At 35.6% G+C, this 16,219-nt stretch overlaps 1 protein-coding gene across 5 annotated transcripts in view; it reads left to right on the plus strand.

Moving 5' to 3' along the window:
• The window catches only part of ITCH (itchy E3 ubiquitin protein ligase), a 142,040-nt gene that overhangs the window by 62,561 nt on the left and 63,260 nt on the right, over window positions 1-16,219 (plus strand). For 4 of the 5 annotated variants that reach the window (XM_078444136.2, XM_078444138.2, XM_078444135.2 and 1 more), the window contains 3 exons: window positions 2,550-2,674; window positions 3,747-3,884; window positions 13,537-13,582. In XM_078444136.2, coding sequence (XP_078300262.1) covers window positions 2,550-2,674; window positions 3,747-3,884; window positions 13,537-13,582 — 309 coding nt within the window. Of the gene's footprint in view, window positions 1-2,549; window positions 2,679-3,746; window positions 3,885-13,536; window positions 13,583-16,219 lie in introns of all 5 variants that reach the window. The other variant, XM_081795334.1, reaches the window with a different exon arrangement.

Below are 16,219 nucleotides of genomic sequence, written 5' to 3' on the forward strand. Positions count from 1 at the left end.
AAATGACAAATCACCACATGTTGGTACTGAGCACTCATTGAAGACAATTATAGATTAATTTTAGTGTTTTTACTAAAATGGAAGAGAACATGATTTATCAACAAATGGATTTCAAGATAATATAGCATATTTAGTTTGGGGACCAAATGTATATTAAAATGGAGCTCAAAATATAACTGGTTGTCACCACATCAAATATACAAAAATTCTTTTTATTACATAACATTTGGAATTCTTTTTTTTCATTTTTAAATTTTTTAAAACATTCTTTTTTTTCTTAAGTTTATTTTTAAGAGAGAGAGAGAGAGTATGAATAGAGAGAGTGTGAGTGGGGCAGGGGCAGAGAAAGAGGGGGACAGAGGATCTGAAGCAGGCTCTTGACTGGCAGCTGAGAGCCCAATGTGGGGCTTGAACTAGTGAACTGTGAGATCATGACCTGAGCCAAAGGCAGACACTTAACCGACTGAGCCACATAGGCGCCTCCTAACATTTGGAATTCTTGAATTTTCTTCCCTTAGAGAAATAAACCAGTGACTAAGGAAAAGTTTCATTTCTAAATGGTGAGATATTTGAAACTATAAGCTGTTCACATAGTACATGCTGATGTGTATTGTATTTATTCCTAATAAATGACAAAACAAATTGGATATACCTAAATTGTTTTTTAACATGACTTTTATTTTTATTTTTTTAACATGACTTTTGGATTTCTAGGGTATCTGGATGTACTTTATGATGATTTTGAGCAAATAAGTGAAATTTGAGAAGTATCCTAATGCTTATCTGTATTTATTTCAACAAAGTTTCTTAGACTTTGTTTTTAATTAGTGGTCTATTAGAGATTGAATCTACATTTAAAAATATATGAGCAGATGTTTTTTTAAAGCAAATGAAATCTGTAAAAGATCACCAGTCTCTGTAATGACGAGAGATATTTAGCAGAATAACTGAGTATTGACTGAATACTCATCAAGTTTCTCCCAACTGCTGGCTCTGCTCACTAGATGTGCACCTTGAGGCTCTTTAAGCTGATAATGATATGAACTCCTTAGTGGTTTAAAAGTTAAGAAAAAAGAAACATCTCCTTGTAGCCTCTTAAGGTAATACTATTGTTGATCCTAGATGTTTGGGGGAACTCATAGCTCAAGTTCTGAATTTTTAAGTTGTAGCAGATTGGTCTGCAATGTTTACATGGCTTGTGTTGTGGGCATTCTCTCTAGAATTGAATTAATTTCGATAAGACCATCTTTGAGAGTATACTTTATCCTTTTTCAAATGAAAGTAAAATTAATAATTCCTTACATTCCATCCCCATTTAGTTTGTTTAAACTTAAAATGGTGGTGAAAATATGATAATGAGGGTAATAGACATAGGTAGCCTTCTGAGAAAGAGTTTATTTGTCCCCCCAAATTTCATCACCTTTTAGAATGAAGTATAGAGAAATTCAAATATTTCTAGAATTTTTCTTTCATTTTCAATTTTTTAAAATGTTTTATTTATTTTTGAGAGAGAGAGACAGAAGGTGTACAAGTGGGGGAGGAGCAGAGAGAGAGAGGGAGACAGAATCCAAAATAGGCTCCCAGTTCTGAGCTGTCTGCACAGAGCCCAACATGGGGCTTGAACCCACAAACCGTGAGATCATGACCTGAGCTGAAGTTGGATGCTTACCTGACAGAGCCACCCAGGCGTCCCTAGAATTTTTCTTTATAGCATTGAACCATAACATGGCAGATAATAACAGTGTTCCTGTTTTTCTAATTGGTGACTTTGAGAACACTTTGTATGCAGTTTAGTGCAAGTTCAGATTTCCCAAAATTTGTTTTGGAAATTACCATTACAGATAGTATTCTTCTTCCCCTCCCCCTCCCCCTCCCCCTCCCCCTCCCCCTCCCCCTCCCCCTCCCTCCTCCCCCCTCCTCCTCCCCCCTCCCCCTTCCTCCTCCCCCCTCCCCCTTCCTCCTCCCCCCTCCTCCTTCCTCCTCCCCCCTCCTCCCCCTCTCCTCCTCCTCCTCCTCCTCCTCTGTTTTCAGACCTTTGTTCAAATTACAGCCTGCCACTCACTAGCTGTGGAATGCTGGGCAACTTGCTTAATTAACTTCTCTGAATAGTGGTTTCTATATCTGAAGATGCAGGTGGTAATTCCCATCTCTTAGGGTTGCCGTGAAGATGAAATGAAATCACCTCAGGCTCACTATACTACCTGACATAAAGTAAAGATTTAATTTATAAATTAACTTTTTATACTACTAAAGTAAGACAAGTTTTCTAACAGTTTGTAGCATGATGAGCAGTTTTACTTGTGTTGGTGATATATGCATGAAGTTGCCCCTGTAGTTCAGCCACAAATGAAAATGACAATGTGAGCATGTAGCATTCAGATGTTTTCTGTAAGATTACAAAATAGGGGCAATATTGATTGTACAATAAACTGTAAGAGATACAGTCAGAAGATTTTAGACATTAAAATTTAATTGTAATTTATTTAGAATCCCACTGTGATATTTTAATGAAAATAATATTTTTTTTTTTAACCTTTCTTCACTTTTAGTATTGTCACCCCTGTGAGTAAATTGCATTTTCGCGTGTGGAGTCATCAGACACTGAAATCTGATGTTTTGTTGGGAACTGCAGCATTGGATATCTTTGAAACCTTAAAGTCAAACAACATGAAACGTATGTATGTAAAAGTAACAGAAATTGTGTTAGGCTATTTGTTTTTCTGCAAGAAATACATGTGCAAGACGTGCAGAATGACTATGTTCACTATTTGTTTTTAAGTTTGCTTGGTTATAATATTAATGAGGAGAACAATCTTTAGCTTTTTTAAAATGTATGTTTATTTATTTTGAGAGAGAAAGAGAGAACCAATGTGTGCATGCGTGTGCACTTGCAAGCCTGAGTAGGGGAGGGGCAGAGAGAATCCCAAGCAAGCTTTGCATTCTGAGCCCTTGAGATCATGACCTGAGCTGAAATCAAAGGTCAGATGTTTAACTAACTGAACCACCCAGGTGCCTCGAATTTTGAATTATTTAAAGCATTCTGATCAACCTTGGTTTAGCCATTCATTTTTGACCCAATATTTTTTAGTAAATTTAGTAAATAGGTACTTATTAAAATATTATAACTCAATTATGGAAAACTAAAGAATATAGAGATGAAAAATGTAATTCTATTTCAAAGACATATATGATTAATATTTTGACATTGTCTTTTCAAATGCTTTTTTTAAATTTCCTAATTTTAGATGGCTGTGGTTTTATTTGCATGTATATATATTTATATGAAGATATATAAAAACTTGAAACGTGCTTGTTTTGATTAATATATCATGATTTTAAAACATAGATGTTTTTCTACCCCTTGACTGTCTAAAACATACTTTCTAAATCTCATTTAGGATTTAAGAGATGCAGTCCATTCTTAACTTATATGTTTTCACTCAGTAAAATTCAGGCATATATTGCTGAATAATCCCGCTGGCTTATTTTCTGCAAGGATGGAATGAATATAACAAATGAGATGATTGAGCTATTTAGTATTTTACATTATGGATATTAAACATTAGCAAATTTTGTTGTTTTTTTAAATGTTTGTGTCAAAAGTCCTGAAACCTCAGAGAAGTATACTAAAAACAATTTATATACACAAAAATGTAAATTTTTTCTGACATTCATTGTTTTTAACAGTTAAGATGGCTTAAAGAAAAAAAAGTGACTATTTGTTCTGTAATTATATTCTCTTACAGTTGAGGAAGTAGTTGTGACTTTACAGCTTGTAGGTGACAAAGAGCCAACAGAGACAATGGGAGACTTGTCAGTTTGTCTTGATGGGCTGCAGTTAGAGTCTGAAGTTGTTACCAATGGTGAAACTACATGTTCAGAAAGTAAGTAATCACTTTTTATATAGGCTCTTTAATGATTCTTTCTAATGTTAGCCACCATAGATGCTGTATGTAATTATTGCTATTCTTTTTCACCTTAAAGAAATTATTTCTTTTTTTAAAAAGAGACATTGAGGGGCGCCTGGGTGGTGCAGTCGGTTAAGCATCCGACTTCAGCCAGGTCACGATCTCGCGGTCCGTGAGTTCGAGCCCCGCGTCGGGCTCTGGGCTGATGGCTCGGAGCCTGGAGCCTGTTTCCGATTCTGTGTCTCCCTCTCTCTCTGCCCCTCCCCCGTTCATGCTCTGTCTCTCTCTGTCCCAAAAATAAATAAAAAACGTTGAAAAAAAAAATAATAATAAAAATAAAAAGAGACATTGATTATTTTAAACATTTTCCTTTTAGTGCATTGTTTCTATGAATAAAACATTTTTCTATAAGTTGAAAAGTTGCAAATCAAAGTTGAATCACAGTTGATTCTGTGTAATGAATTGATTTGTAAACTATTTATTTTGTAGACCAATGATGATAATTATTATGGCAAATGATGCCATACCCTCTCCATTGCCAATGGCAGACATAGTTTGTCTGTAGTAGTATCTAGTTGAGTTTAAATTTGACTTGAAATCCTTCTTAGTACTGTATTAGCCTACCAATACAAGCTGAAATCCATTTGTCATTCCTTTTCCATTTCTGTAGGCTACATTTACAGAGGTATCTTTGTGTTATAATAATGACAAAACCAATTCATTATACGTATACCAGCATAGCTTACGATTTATGACCCACTAGTTTTTGTTAAAGGAAATAATAAACATGAACTAATTGAAAGAAGTTTGGCACCCGGATTAGTGCCTATATAGCTAGCATGCTTAATAAAAGTACTTCTTAGTGGATTCCTTTTAGATTTTTCCATTACTTACAAATGTGCTAAGCAAATTTTCACTTGAAATGTCGATTTAAGAGTCCCCAAGACAAAGAGCAGATTAGTGGTTTTCTTGATTAGTCTGACAAAGTTCTTTTTGTTTACTTAGAAACTACATTATGAAACCTTTTGCAGTTGTCAGATGCTATTCTTCTGTTCCTGCTTTGGAAGACTTCCTACTTCCTCTTTAACTCATGATCTTTTTTAATAGCAGGACCTTCAACACAGTCCTGGTGTATCTTCCAGATTGTTTCTTTGAGGTTAGTGAGGGTGGAGAGAAATTTCTGAAATGGTCATACTGCTTCAGAGTTGACAAGTTCATTTTAATTGACTACTATTCATAGGAACTCTGTAATAGTCAAATTTTTCCATAAATTGAAATACTAGAAAATAATACACAAGTTAAATTTCATTTTTATATTGCTCTACACTCTGCATTTATCGCTGCTAAAGTTTTTTACCCCCTACAAGTTGAAACTGTTACTAATGAAAAATACTTAATAATTAACAAAGCATATCCATTTTCATATTTTAAAGTAGAATCTAAATTGTATATTTATACTTACAACTTTATTGTTTATTGCCCACAAAAGTGAGTATTTCTGTTACCAGTTTTCCACTCAGGTAAGAAAATAATTGATAGAATTTAACATAATTATTTGAAGTAGAGATTTTAATTGGAAAGTCACAGTGTATTTTAGGATTGGAGTTGCCAGATAAAATAGCTGCCATTTTTTTAATGCTTGCCATGTGCCAGCCACTATGGCGATGTGTTTACATATATACTCATTTAACCATCGTAGCTTTAGTAAGGCACAACTTGCATTTTGCATATAAGGAAATTGAGACTCTGATAATTGAAATAATAAGTCCAATATCACACCAATTAGTATCATGCAGAGTCAAGATTGAAATACAAATATTTGTTGATGTTTCCTATTCTTTCCAATTGATTCACACTTAGAAACCGAGAAACTTTGAATCAAGTCATGAGTTGTAAGCGGACAAAATCTGGTCTAGTTCACAAGCATGCATGATGGGAACTACACTTAGATTGTTCTTTGGTTCCATTTCTGTAACTTTAATTATAAACCAGAAATGAAAATAAGAGTTTACCACTAAAATTGAATTTCTAGCACCTGGCATAGGTTGGTTGGATAAGAACTGGGGAGGTAGGAGGGGTGAGGGGGATTGCTTTTGTATTTTAATAATTTTCTACTGTTAAAGATTTTTAGATTATTTTTTTCCCCTGAGAATGTTAGAGGTAATGTTTTGTTTTAAAAAATTTGTTTAAGATTTTGTTCTTAAGTAATCTCTATACCCAACGTGGGGCTCAAACTTACAACCCCAAGATCACACATGTTCTACTTACTGAGCCAGCCGGGCATCCCAGTCAAGTTTTTTTGTGGAAGAACATGTAGAATGGTTCTTAGAAGAAATTTGTTCTTGTAGACTTAAATATTTTTGGTTAATTTTTAAATAATGTTTATGAAAAGAAATCACTGAATTTTAGTATTAAAAGTCACCAAATAATAGCTTGCTATAAATGTAGATTTAGTGGGAATGTTGGATTTTCCTGATGAGACAGTATTATCTCTTTGGGTACTTAGACATTTTTGGCTCATTGTTTTTGGTGGATAAATTTTTTTTAAATGACAGTTAAATAAGTAAACCTTTTTCAAGTGAAACAAAATTTACTCAACGTGCTTGTTTTTTCTTCATGCTTATCTTCAGGCTTTATTTGAAAACTAGAGAGCTTTATATCCTCACCCCGCCTTCCCAACCCCATGCTGGCTCAGAGAACAAGTTTAATATGCAACTGAGCATCTTAGTTGTAGTTGTCACATTTTCTTTGATATTCTTTCTTACTTCTCTGATTTAGAAAATAACTTCATAATTTGTCCTGGTGTTTTCCTCTCTTTAAGTACAGAGTTGCCTTTTATGAATCTCTAGGAAGAATCCTTTATTTAATTAGTTACACAGATTTACTGCTTTAGCACTCAGATCTAAAGTCAGTCAACAAATCGAGTGTGGGCAGTTCATATCTGCAAGAACTTCCCATTCATCTGTTTTTACCTCTTGGGCTGCTGGTAGTGGTAGATCATTAGTTTAATACCTGTCTTCCTAAATATGACCTCTAGTAGGAAACACTGAAAACCATTACTGTCAAAGACATTTTTACTAAAGACAAATAAAAATCTATTTTACTTTTAAATTTATGATTATAAAATAAGAACATATTCTTGTAAAGATCTTTATTCTTTACCATGCATACTCTGGATGTATTTAAAATTAAATTGGAGATAGGTTTTGGCATATGTGACCTTTGGTTCTTAATATGTATGTTCCATTCCATTTTGACTGTATCTCATTCTTTCTTTCATTAGACTCTAGTTTTTGTGGTTCCTTTTAATTTTAATGTAAATCGCCATTTTATATGAATGTATCTATAATGTTTTCTTATCAGTATAATAAACTCTAAGAAACTAGCTTAAATTTTTTGCTTTACCAAATATTACTTGAAATTACTGATATCAACTGGATCTGGGTACCAACTAATTATTTTATGGAGATAAACTTATTTGACTTATCTTTGAATGTTTTTGTATATATGTTCAAATATTAACTAGTTTACCCTCCTCAAAAAGCCAGGAAAACTTTATTTCCACTAGTTCTACTTTAAAAATCCAAATATTAAGGCTGTAATACAGTCATTGGTTTAGAGTAAGACTTTGCTGAATTCTTCATCCATTTATACAATTTACAAAGTATTTTGACTTATATTCTCATATATATTATATATTTTCTTATATTTAACATGTGTAATACATAAACCAGCATAAATTATTCACCCATAGGGGCGCCTGGGTGGCGCAGTCGGTTAAGCGTCCGACTTCAGCCAGGTCACGATCTCGCGGTCCGTGAGTTCGAGCCCCGCGTCAGGCTCTGGGCTGATGGCTCGGAGCCTGGAGCCTGTTTCCGATTCTGTGTCTCCCTCTCTCTCTGCCCCTCCCCCGTTCATGCTCTGTCTCTCTCTGTCCCAAAAATAAAAATAAAAAACGTTGAAAAAAAAAAAAAAATTATTCACCCATAACTGCTACACACCTTAGAAATTAGAGCATTAACAATCATTATATACTCCTGTATTTTCCTCCCTAGAAATCTGTGTCTTTCCCCTACAGATAATCACTACTCTAAATTTTGAATTTATCATTTCCTTGCTTAAACATTTTTTTATCACCTGTGCATGTCCCTAAGCAGTCTATTACTTGCACTTTTTCTTGAGCTCTATGAAAATAGATTTTTGCCTTTTAAAATTTATCCATAGTACTTCTCTGTAATTCATTTATTTTTGTTGCTATATGATAATCTGTTAGGTGAATATACCACAGTTTATCCATTTTTATGTCAAAAGACAATCTGATTTCTTTTCAGGTTTTGCCATTAAGAACATACAGTCATAATTGAATATTTTTGCGTTTAGTCATTTATATGTCTCCTGGTACAGTTTGAAGAGTCTATGTGGGATATATACTTGAGAATGGAATTTCTCCTATATATTGATATGATGCACTTTCAGTTTTACAGCATTTATTGTTTCTCAAATATGTCTTTTGTTGTGATTCTTTTGAGGTACAATTTACATAACATACAACTAACCTTATAAAGTGTACAATTCAGTGACATTTAGTATATACATAATGATAGTATCTACCACCTCTGATTTCAAAACATTTTCATCACCCCAGAAAAACAAACCATTGTCCATTATATAATCACTCCCCATTCCCCACCCCCAACCCTTGGTAATCTCTAATATGCTTTTTGCCTTTAGGGATTTGCCTATTCTGGATATATCATAAAAAAGGAATCATATAGTACATGACCTTTTGTGTCTGGATTCTTGGCATATTGTTTTCGAGGTTTATCAAAGTTGAAGCATGTATCAGTACTTCCTTTTTTGTGGCTGAATAATATTCCACTGTATGATTCTGCCACAGTTTGTTTATGCATTTATCTTCTGGTGGACACATGACTTACTTTCCCACCTTTTGGTTATTAATGAATCACAAATAATGCTGCTACAAACATTTGTGTGCAAGTTTCTTTGTGCACATGTTTTTAATTTATCTTGGGTATATTCCTAGGAATGCAATTGCTGGAGCTTATTTGATAATTTCTTGTTTTTTCTTGTTCATTTTCTTTTGATAAGTTTTTTTAATATTCCCCATTTGAAAATTTCAATATCAAACAAAAAAGGAAAATTCCAATATCAGAGATCTTTGGGGGTATATTTTTATTTTTTATTTTTATTTAAAAAATTTTTTTAATGTTTATTTATTTTTGAGAGAGAGACACACATAAAGAGCGTGAGCAGGGAAGAGGCAAAGAGATGAAGACACAGAATCCAAAGCTGACTCCAGGCTCTGAGCTGTCAGCAGAGAGCCTGATGTGGAAAGTGAATCCACAAGCCGTGAGATTATGACCTGAGCCAAAGTCGGATGCTTAGCTGACTGAGCCACCCAGATGCCCCCGGGGATATATTTTTATGTCTGTCCTTCATTGAGACTTGTTTTCTTATGTGTTTGCTGCTCTTTGATTGCCAGTTTATTTTTAATCATAGTCTGTGGGAATTTTAGGGGCCTAAATTGGGGATTAATTGTCTAAGAGAAAGTTTCTTTTGCTTCTGCTAGTGTAGGGTGTGCCACATACCTAGAAACACCTCATCTCCTTTCAAGTCCCTAGCCTAATGTGGCTATCTCTGGTTCAGTTCTTTCACTTGGTGCTAACCCAAGCCTTCTTTTCTGATTCATCTCAGAGCTGATAATAGCCATCAGGATAACCTTTTTTTTTTTTTTTTTTTTTTTTTTCAAATTTGCTTCACCTTGTTCCTGCTCTAGTATCAGTTCACTTGTTTGTTTTGCTTTGAGATTGCTAGGCACCAGGAAATAGAACAGTGTGTTAAATTGCTTCATCTACCAGTTAGTTATTTTATGGCAGGGAACCCCTTTTGAGTAGTTCACTGAATAGAAGAGATCTTTATAGATCTTCCAAAGGGTCCTGTGGGTAAAATGTGTGCATTTAGAAATCTGATCATTTTTTCTTACGGAAATTGGCAGTAGGAATACTTCCAAAGAACAATACATTTATAAAATGCAAACTTTAAGATCACTGTTCTCTTCTTGGACATTCATTGTATAAGTATCAGATATTTTGTGCCTTTTTTAAAAACTATTCTCTGGAAGCACAGAATTAGGTCTGTATAATTTATGCCATTGAGGCACCTGGGTGGCTCAGTTGGTTACGCGTCCAATTTCAGCTCAGGTCATGATCTCTCAGTTTGTGAGTTTGAGCCCCATGTTGGACTCTGTGCTGACAGCTCAGAACCTGGAGCCTGCTTCAGATTCCATGTCTCCCTCTCTCTCTGCCCCTCCCCCACTCTGACTCTGTCTCTCTCCCTCTCTCAAAAAATGAATAAACATTTAAAAAAATTTCATAGTCGTGACCTCACCTCTGTATTGAGTGGATGAAAATGGCCTTTGTACTTATAAATGAAATGTAATTTTGAGAAACAGTAATAGCTAATATTCATGGAGTGCTTATGTGCTGGGCACTGTTCTAAATCTTTATGTGTAATCCTCACAACTATTCTGTGAAGTAGGTATCATTATTGTCCCCATTTTATAAGTGGTAAAAGGCACAGGAAAGGCAAGTGTAGTTTTCTGAAGTCACAATGTTAGTACATGATGAAGCTACAATATAAAGTCAGGCAGTTTGGCCTCAGAGTCTGTGATTAAATACTGTGCTTTTTGTAATAAATGAAAAAGTTTAGAAGTGTCACTTATTGGTAGATTTAAATGGAATGTTCCAGATTTTTTTTTTAAGTTTATTTATTTATTTTGAGAGAGAGCATGAGAGCATGAGCATGTGCATGCTGGGCAGGGGAGATGGAGAATCCCAAGCAGGCTTTGTGCTGTCAGCACAGAGCCCAGTGCAGGGCTCGATTTCACAAACCATGGTATCATGACCTGAGCCAAAACCAAGAGTTGGATGCTTAAGCAACTGAGCCACTCTGATGCACTCCCCCTGAAAGTGGTTTTCTTAATTTTTGAGAAAAGTGGGATACTAATTGATTAATTTTAGTAACTTGTGCTGGATTTTTAAATTTCATTTCCTGATTTCATTTATGTCTCATCAGCTATTTGAGGCAATATATTCCATATAAAAATAATTCTTGTAGGGGCTCCTGGGTAGCTCGGCCAGTTAAGCGTCTGACTTTGGCTCAGGTCATGATCTCGTGGTTAGTGGAATCGAGCCCCGCATCAGGCTCTGTGCTGACAGCTCAGGGTCTGGAGCCTGCTTCATATTCTGTCTCCTGGTCTCTTAGCCCCTTCCCTGCTCATGCTCTGTCTCTCTCTGTCTCTCTCTCTTTTGTTTCTTTCTCTCTCTCCCAAAATAAATAAACATTAAAAAATTAAAAATTCTTGTAAAACTGAAATGTACTCTTTTCAGGGGTGCCTGTGTGGCTGTCAGTTAAATGTTCGACTCTTGATTTCAGCTCAGGTCATGTTCAGCTTAGGTCATGATCTCACAGTTGGTGGGATTGAGCCCCACAAGTCAGGCTCTGCACTGATAGTATGGAACCTGCTTGGGATTCTCTCTCTCCCTCTCTTTCTCTACCCCTTCCCCACTTGTGCTCTTTCTCTCTTTCAAAAATAAACATTAAAAAAATTTTTTTAGGGACTCCTGGGTGGCTCAGTCAGCTAAGTGGCCGACTTTGGCTCAGGTCATGATCTCACAGCTCATGGGTTTGAGCCATTTTTAACAGCTTTATTGAGATTTATATTTCATAAAATTCACTCATTGCTAATATCCAGTTTAATAATTCTTAGTAATTTAACTGAGTGACCTAACCATTATTGTAAATCAGGATTAGAACATTTTCATCCCCCTGGTAAGATCCTCTTATTTACAGGAAATTCTATTCCCACCTCTAGCCCTTGGCAACCACTAATCTATTTTTTTTTTCCAAAAATTTGTGTTTTCTGGACATTTCCTATAAATGGGAATGGTACAATGTGTGCGGTCTTTTGTGTCAGACTTCTTTTACTTATTAGCACAGGGTTTTTCGGGTTCATCCACGACATAGCACGATTCAGTTATTTGTTCCTTTTTATTACTGATAGTTTCCCATTGCATACGTATACCATATTGTCTGGTTATCCACTTGTACTTTTTTTTTTTTTGGTAAGCTTTTTGTTTTAATTGAAGGATTGTTGATGCACAAAGTTACATTAGTTTCAGGTGTACAACCTATTGATTGGACAAATCTGTATATTATGCTTTGCTCACTGCAAGTATAGCTACAGTCAGTCACCAAACAACACTATTAAAATATTATTGACTATATTCCTTATGCTGTACCTTTTATGCCCCCTACTTTTTTTAATGTAATATTTTTAGACAAGATGATATTCCTGGCAACCTTGCTGAGTATGGTATAGTGTAGTCGTGATTCAGCATTTTTTAAATGAAATTAATCTGTTAATTATGGTTTGGAGTAATGTAGTGATGATTTTACTGTTTAAAACTATGTATTTGGGGACTTAAAAAAAATTTTTTTTTACATTTATTTATTTTTGAGAAACAGTGAGACAAAGCGTGAGTGGGGGAGGGGCAGAGAGAGGAGACACAGAATCTGAAGCAGGCTCCAGGCTCTGAGCAAGCGGTCAGCACAGAGCCTGATGTGGAGCTCGAACCCACGAACTGTGAGATCATGACCTGAGCTGAAGTCGGACGCTCAACCGACTGAGCCACCCAGGTGCCCCGGGGCCTTTTTTTTTTTTAATGTTTATTTTTGAGAGAGAGAGACAGACAGACAGAGCACGAGTGGGGGAAGGGCAGAGAGAGAGGGAGACACAGAAGCAGGCTCCGGGCTTTGAGCTGTCAACACAGAGCCCAATGTAGGGCTTGAACCCATGAACCATGAGATCATGACCTGAGCTAAAGTCAGATGCTTAACTGACTGAGCCACCCAGACGCCCTAGGGACTATTTATTATTCTTTAACTAACTTAAAATAGACTGATAAACTGGAGTTCTTGTTTCTGCATTTTACAGTATTTCCTTCTCTGTCTGCTATTTTTGCTGCAATCAGTGTGCCTACCGTCTAATGTTTTTATAGTGCACAGGCCCTTACTGAATCCTCAGGTTATTTTGCATGAATGAAATTTGAAGAAAGTGTGAAATTTGTGGCATTAATTTGCCACTTGAGATTAGTTGGTACCTTTCCTTTTCTTGAAGTTATTTGCCAAGCCCTTGCATAAGAGAGATGTTACTGGTTTTTCTGTTTTCAGAATCTGTTTTATTCCTTATCCTGCTGGTTATCAGTATTTTGTGTGAGGTATTTGGAATATAAAAGATGGCTAAAATATTAGATTTGAATTAGAACCAAGCACATATATATTTTAAAAGGCAGAAGTAGGACATCAGTAATAATACCTTGACTAATTAGCATCTCCTAGACCTAAAAAGCATTTGCACAAAATTTTGGTAAACATTTTTTAATTTCAATCATATGAACATTTTATCACATTTTTCCTTTAAATATCATGTTGGAATTTAAGTTATAGTGTGTTCTACAAGATTTAATAAAATGCTTTGCCTGTTAGGAAAAAGGTGAAAATCACTTTTTGAAACTCATTTTCTGTGTAAATTTTATTGACGTTCAAGGTGCTTCACAGAATGATGATGGCTCTAGACCCAAGGATGAAGCAAGGTAAGATTTCACTTGTTCACCAAAGAATATAAGAAGAGACCAGGGAGAATAAATAACCATTTTAGTCAGAACTTTAGTTTGACTAAAGCAAAAGTTTAGACTGATACAAGAATAAAGAAATGTCAAAAAAATTTAGGGTTCACAAATGTCCATCGGCGGATGAATGGATAAAGAAGATGTGGTATATATATATACAATGGAGTGTTACTCGGCAATCAAAAAGAATGAAGTCTTGCCATTTGCAACTATGTGGATTGAACCAGAGGGTATTTATGCAAAGCGAAATTAGAGAAAGATGAATATCCTATGACATCACTCATATGAGGACTTTAAGACACAGAACACATGAACACAAGGGAAGGGAAGCAATATAAAAACAGGGAGGGGGACAAAACAGAAGAGACTCTTAAATATGGAGAACAAACAGAGGGTTACTGGAGGGGTTGTGGGAGGGGGGGTGGGCTAAATGGGTAAGGGGCACTAAGGAATCTACTGAAATCATTGTTGCACTATATGCTAACTAATTTGGATGTAAATTAAAAAAAAAAAAAAATTCAGGACTCAGTGGCACCTGGCTGGCTCGGTTGGTGGAGCATACAACTCTGGATCGTGGGGTTGTGAGTTTGAGCCCATGTTGGGTATAGAGATTACTTAAATAATAAAATCTTTAAAAAGAAATTTAGGGCTCAAGGTAAGAAAGGAAATATTTATGAATGTTTCAAAATACTTAGCTTATTTGACTGCAGTTCTTTGGAGTAGCCCAGGGATACCCAAATTGCTAATATTTCCTTCAGCTTGTTGAAAGTGAATATATTTGCACTTTTTCAAAGACAAGGAGTTCAGAATCCCAGGGCCATCACTGGACTGTTAAATTTTTTTTTCTAGAAAAGCTGGGTTATAAGCTTTGGGTATATGGGAAGATCGTCACCATCTATGGTATCTTCTGAGCCTTTGTTGAAAGGAGCAGTGATTTGTACCAGTTGTTCACTCTAACCCTAGATTCAGCACTTTTTTTTTTTTTTAAGTTTATTTATTTCTTTTAGTTATCTCTATACCCAGTGTGGGGCTCAGACTCACAATCCTGAGATCAAGAGTCATATACTCTTCTGACTGAGGCAGCCAGGTGCCAGTGGATTCACCACTTTCATGGGCTTATCTGCCTTGACATCTAGGGCCTAAAAAGTGTTGAATGCCTTGAGTGTTAACTGATTTAAACATTTAGGTGTTTAGTGTTATGCTAGAAAACTGGTAATGAGAGATAAATTTAGAAAAGGAGATGTTCCTAGTCTTAAGGCAGTAAGTAACATATCTTAGAGAGTTACAAAATCCCATTGGATTCCTCCTTTTTCCCAAACTGAGTAAACAGTGGGTAGGAAAATGATGAACCACAGAAGTAATGATCAGAAGAGGAGAAGTGTAGAAGTATCACAGAACATAAGGGAAAATACCCTGAAAGATGGGGTATTACCGTGTTAGGTGGTGGCAGGAGAGGAGAGGTGGAGCAAGTAGAACAAAATGTTAATGGTTGTTGAAACTGAGTTGATAGGGTATTTGTGCTACTAGTTTGTCTACTTTTGTGATTTATGGAAAATTTTATAATAAAGTTAAAGACAACTCACCAAGATCTTTGGGAAAATTAAAGTGTGTAAAGCTATTCTCTTTTATCTAATAGAGATCTCCTTTCAGTCACTCCTGTGACAAAAACTCATCTCTTATACTAATCTCTGAAGAGGTGGAATATTAAGGACTAGTAACATCTTGTCCACGGAATAATAACTGCTTTTATTCTCAGTGTGATTAAAAAGCAATAGAAAAGAAATATACATATCTCTGTAGACGGGGAGACAACTCTAGCCTCTTGTGCCTCCCCTTAGTTTTATGTTTAATTAGAGTTTTGAATTCCTGAAATTTTCTCCATAATGTTTTAATATTTCAGTTTGTGTTCATCAGGTAACTCCTATTTTATATAATAAACCCATATTTTTCCATTAATAAGTGAGAATGTCATAGAATTTTGTATGCTCATTGAAAGGTTCAGTTAAGGAGCGCCTGGGTGGCTCAGTTGGCTGACTCTTGATTTCAGCTCAGGTCATGATCTCACGGTTTATGGGATCAAGTCCTGCCTTGTTGCGCTCCATGCTGACAGTATTGAACCTGTTTGGGATTTTCTCTCCCTCTCTCTCTTCTCTCCCTCTCTCCCTCCCTTTCCCTCCCTCCCTCCCTCTCTCTCTCGTTCTCTCAAAATAAATACAATTTAAAAACAAGAAAGGTTCATTTAAGTCACTATTTTTACAAATCTCATTATTTTTAATTTTTCTATTTTTTTTTTTTTAAAGTACTCTCTATACCCAACGTGGGGCTCAAACTTAGAATCCCAAGATCAAGAGTCGCATGCTCTACTGACTGAGCTAGCTAGTTACTCCTACAAGTCTCATTCTTAAAGTGCTTTATGAAACCACTCTAGTCAACTGTAAATGTCTTACAAAGGCATTCCTGGAGCCCTAGCTTCATGCCATTTATTTAATCAATGCTTCTACCCAAGTGAAGTAGTAATCTGAGGAATAGTGTCTTTTAGGTTTCTGAGACTGCCAGAATAATCTTTAAGCATGTCTTTTGTGTTAAGTATGAATTCCTTTA

This window comes from Panthera onca, chromosome A3, assembly GCF_046562875.1.
Source record: "Panthera onca isolate mPanOnc1 chromosome A3, mPanOnc1 haplotype 2, whole genome shotgun sequence".
NCBI classification, from domain to species: domain Eukaryota; kingdom Metazoa; phylum Chordata; class Mammalia; order Carnivora; family Felidae; genus Panthera; species Panthera onca.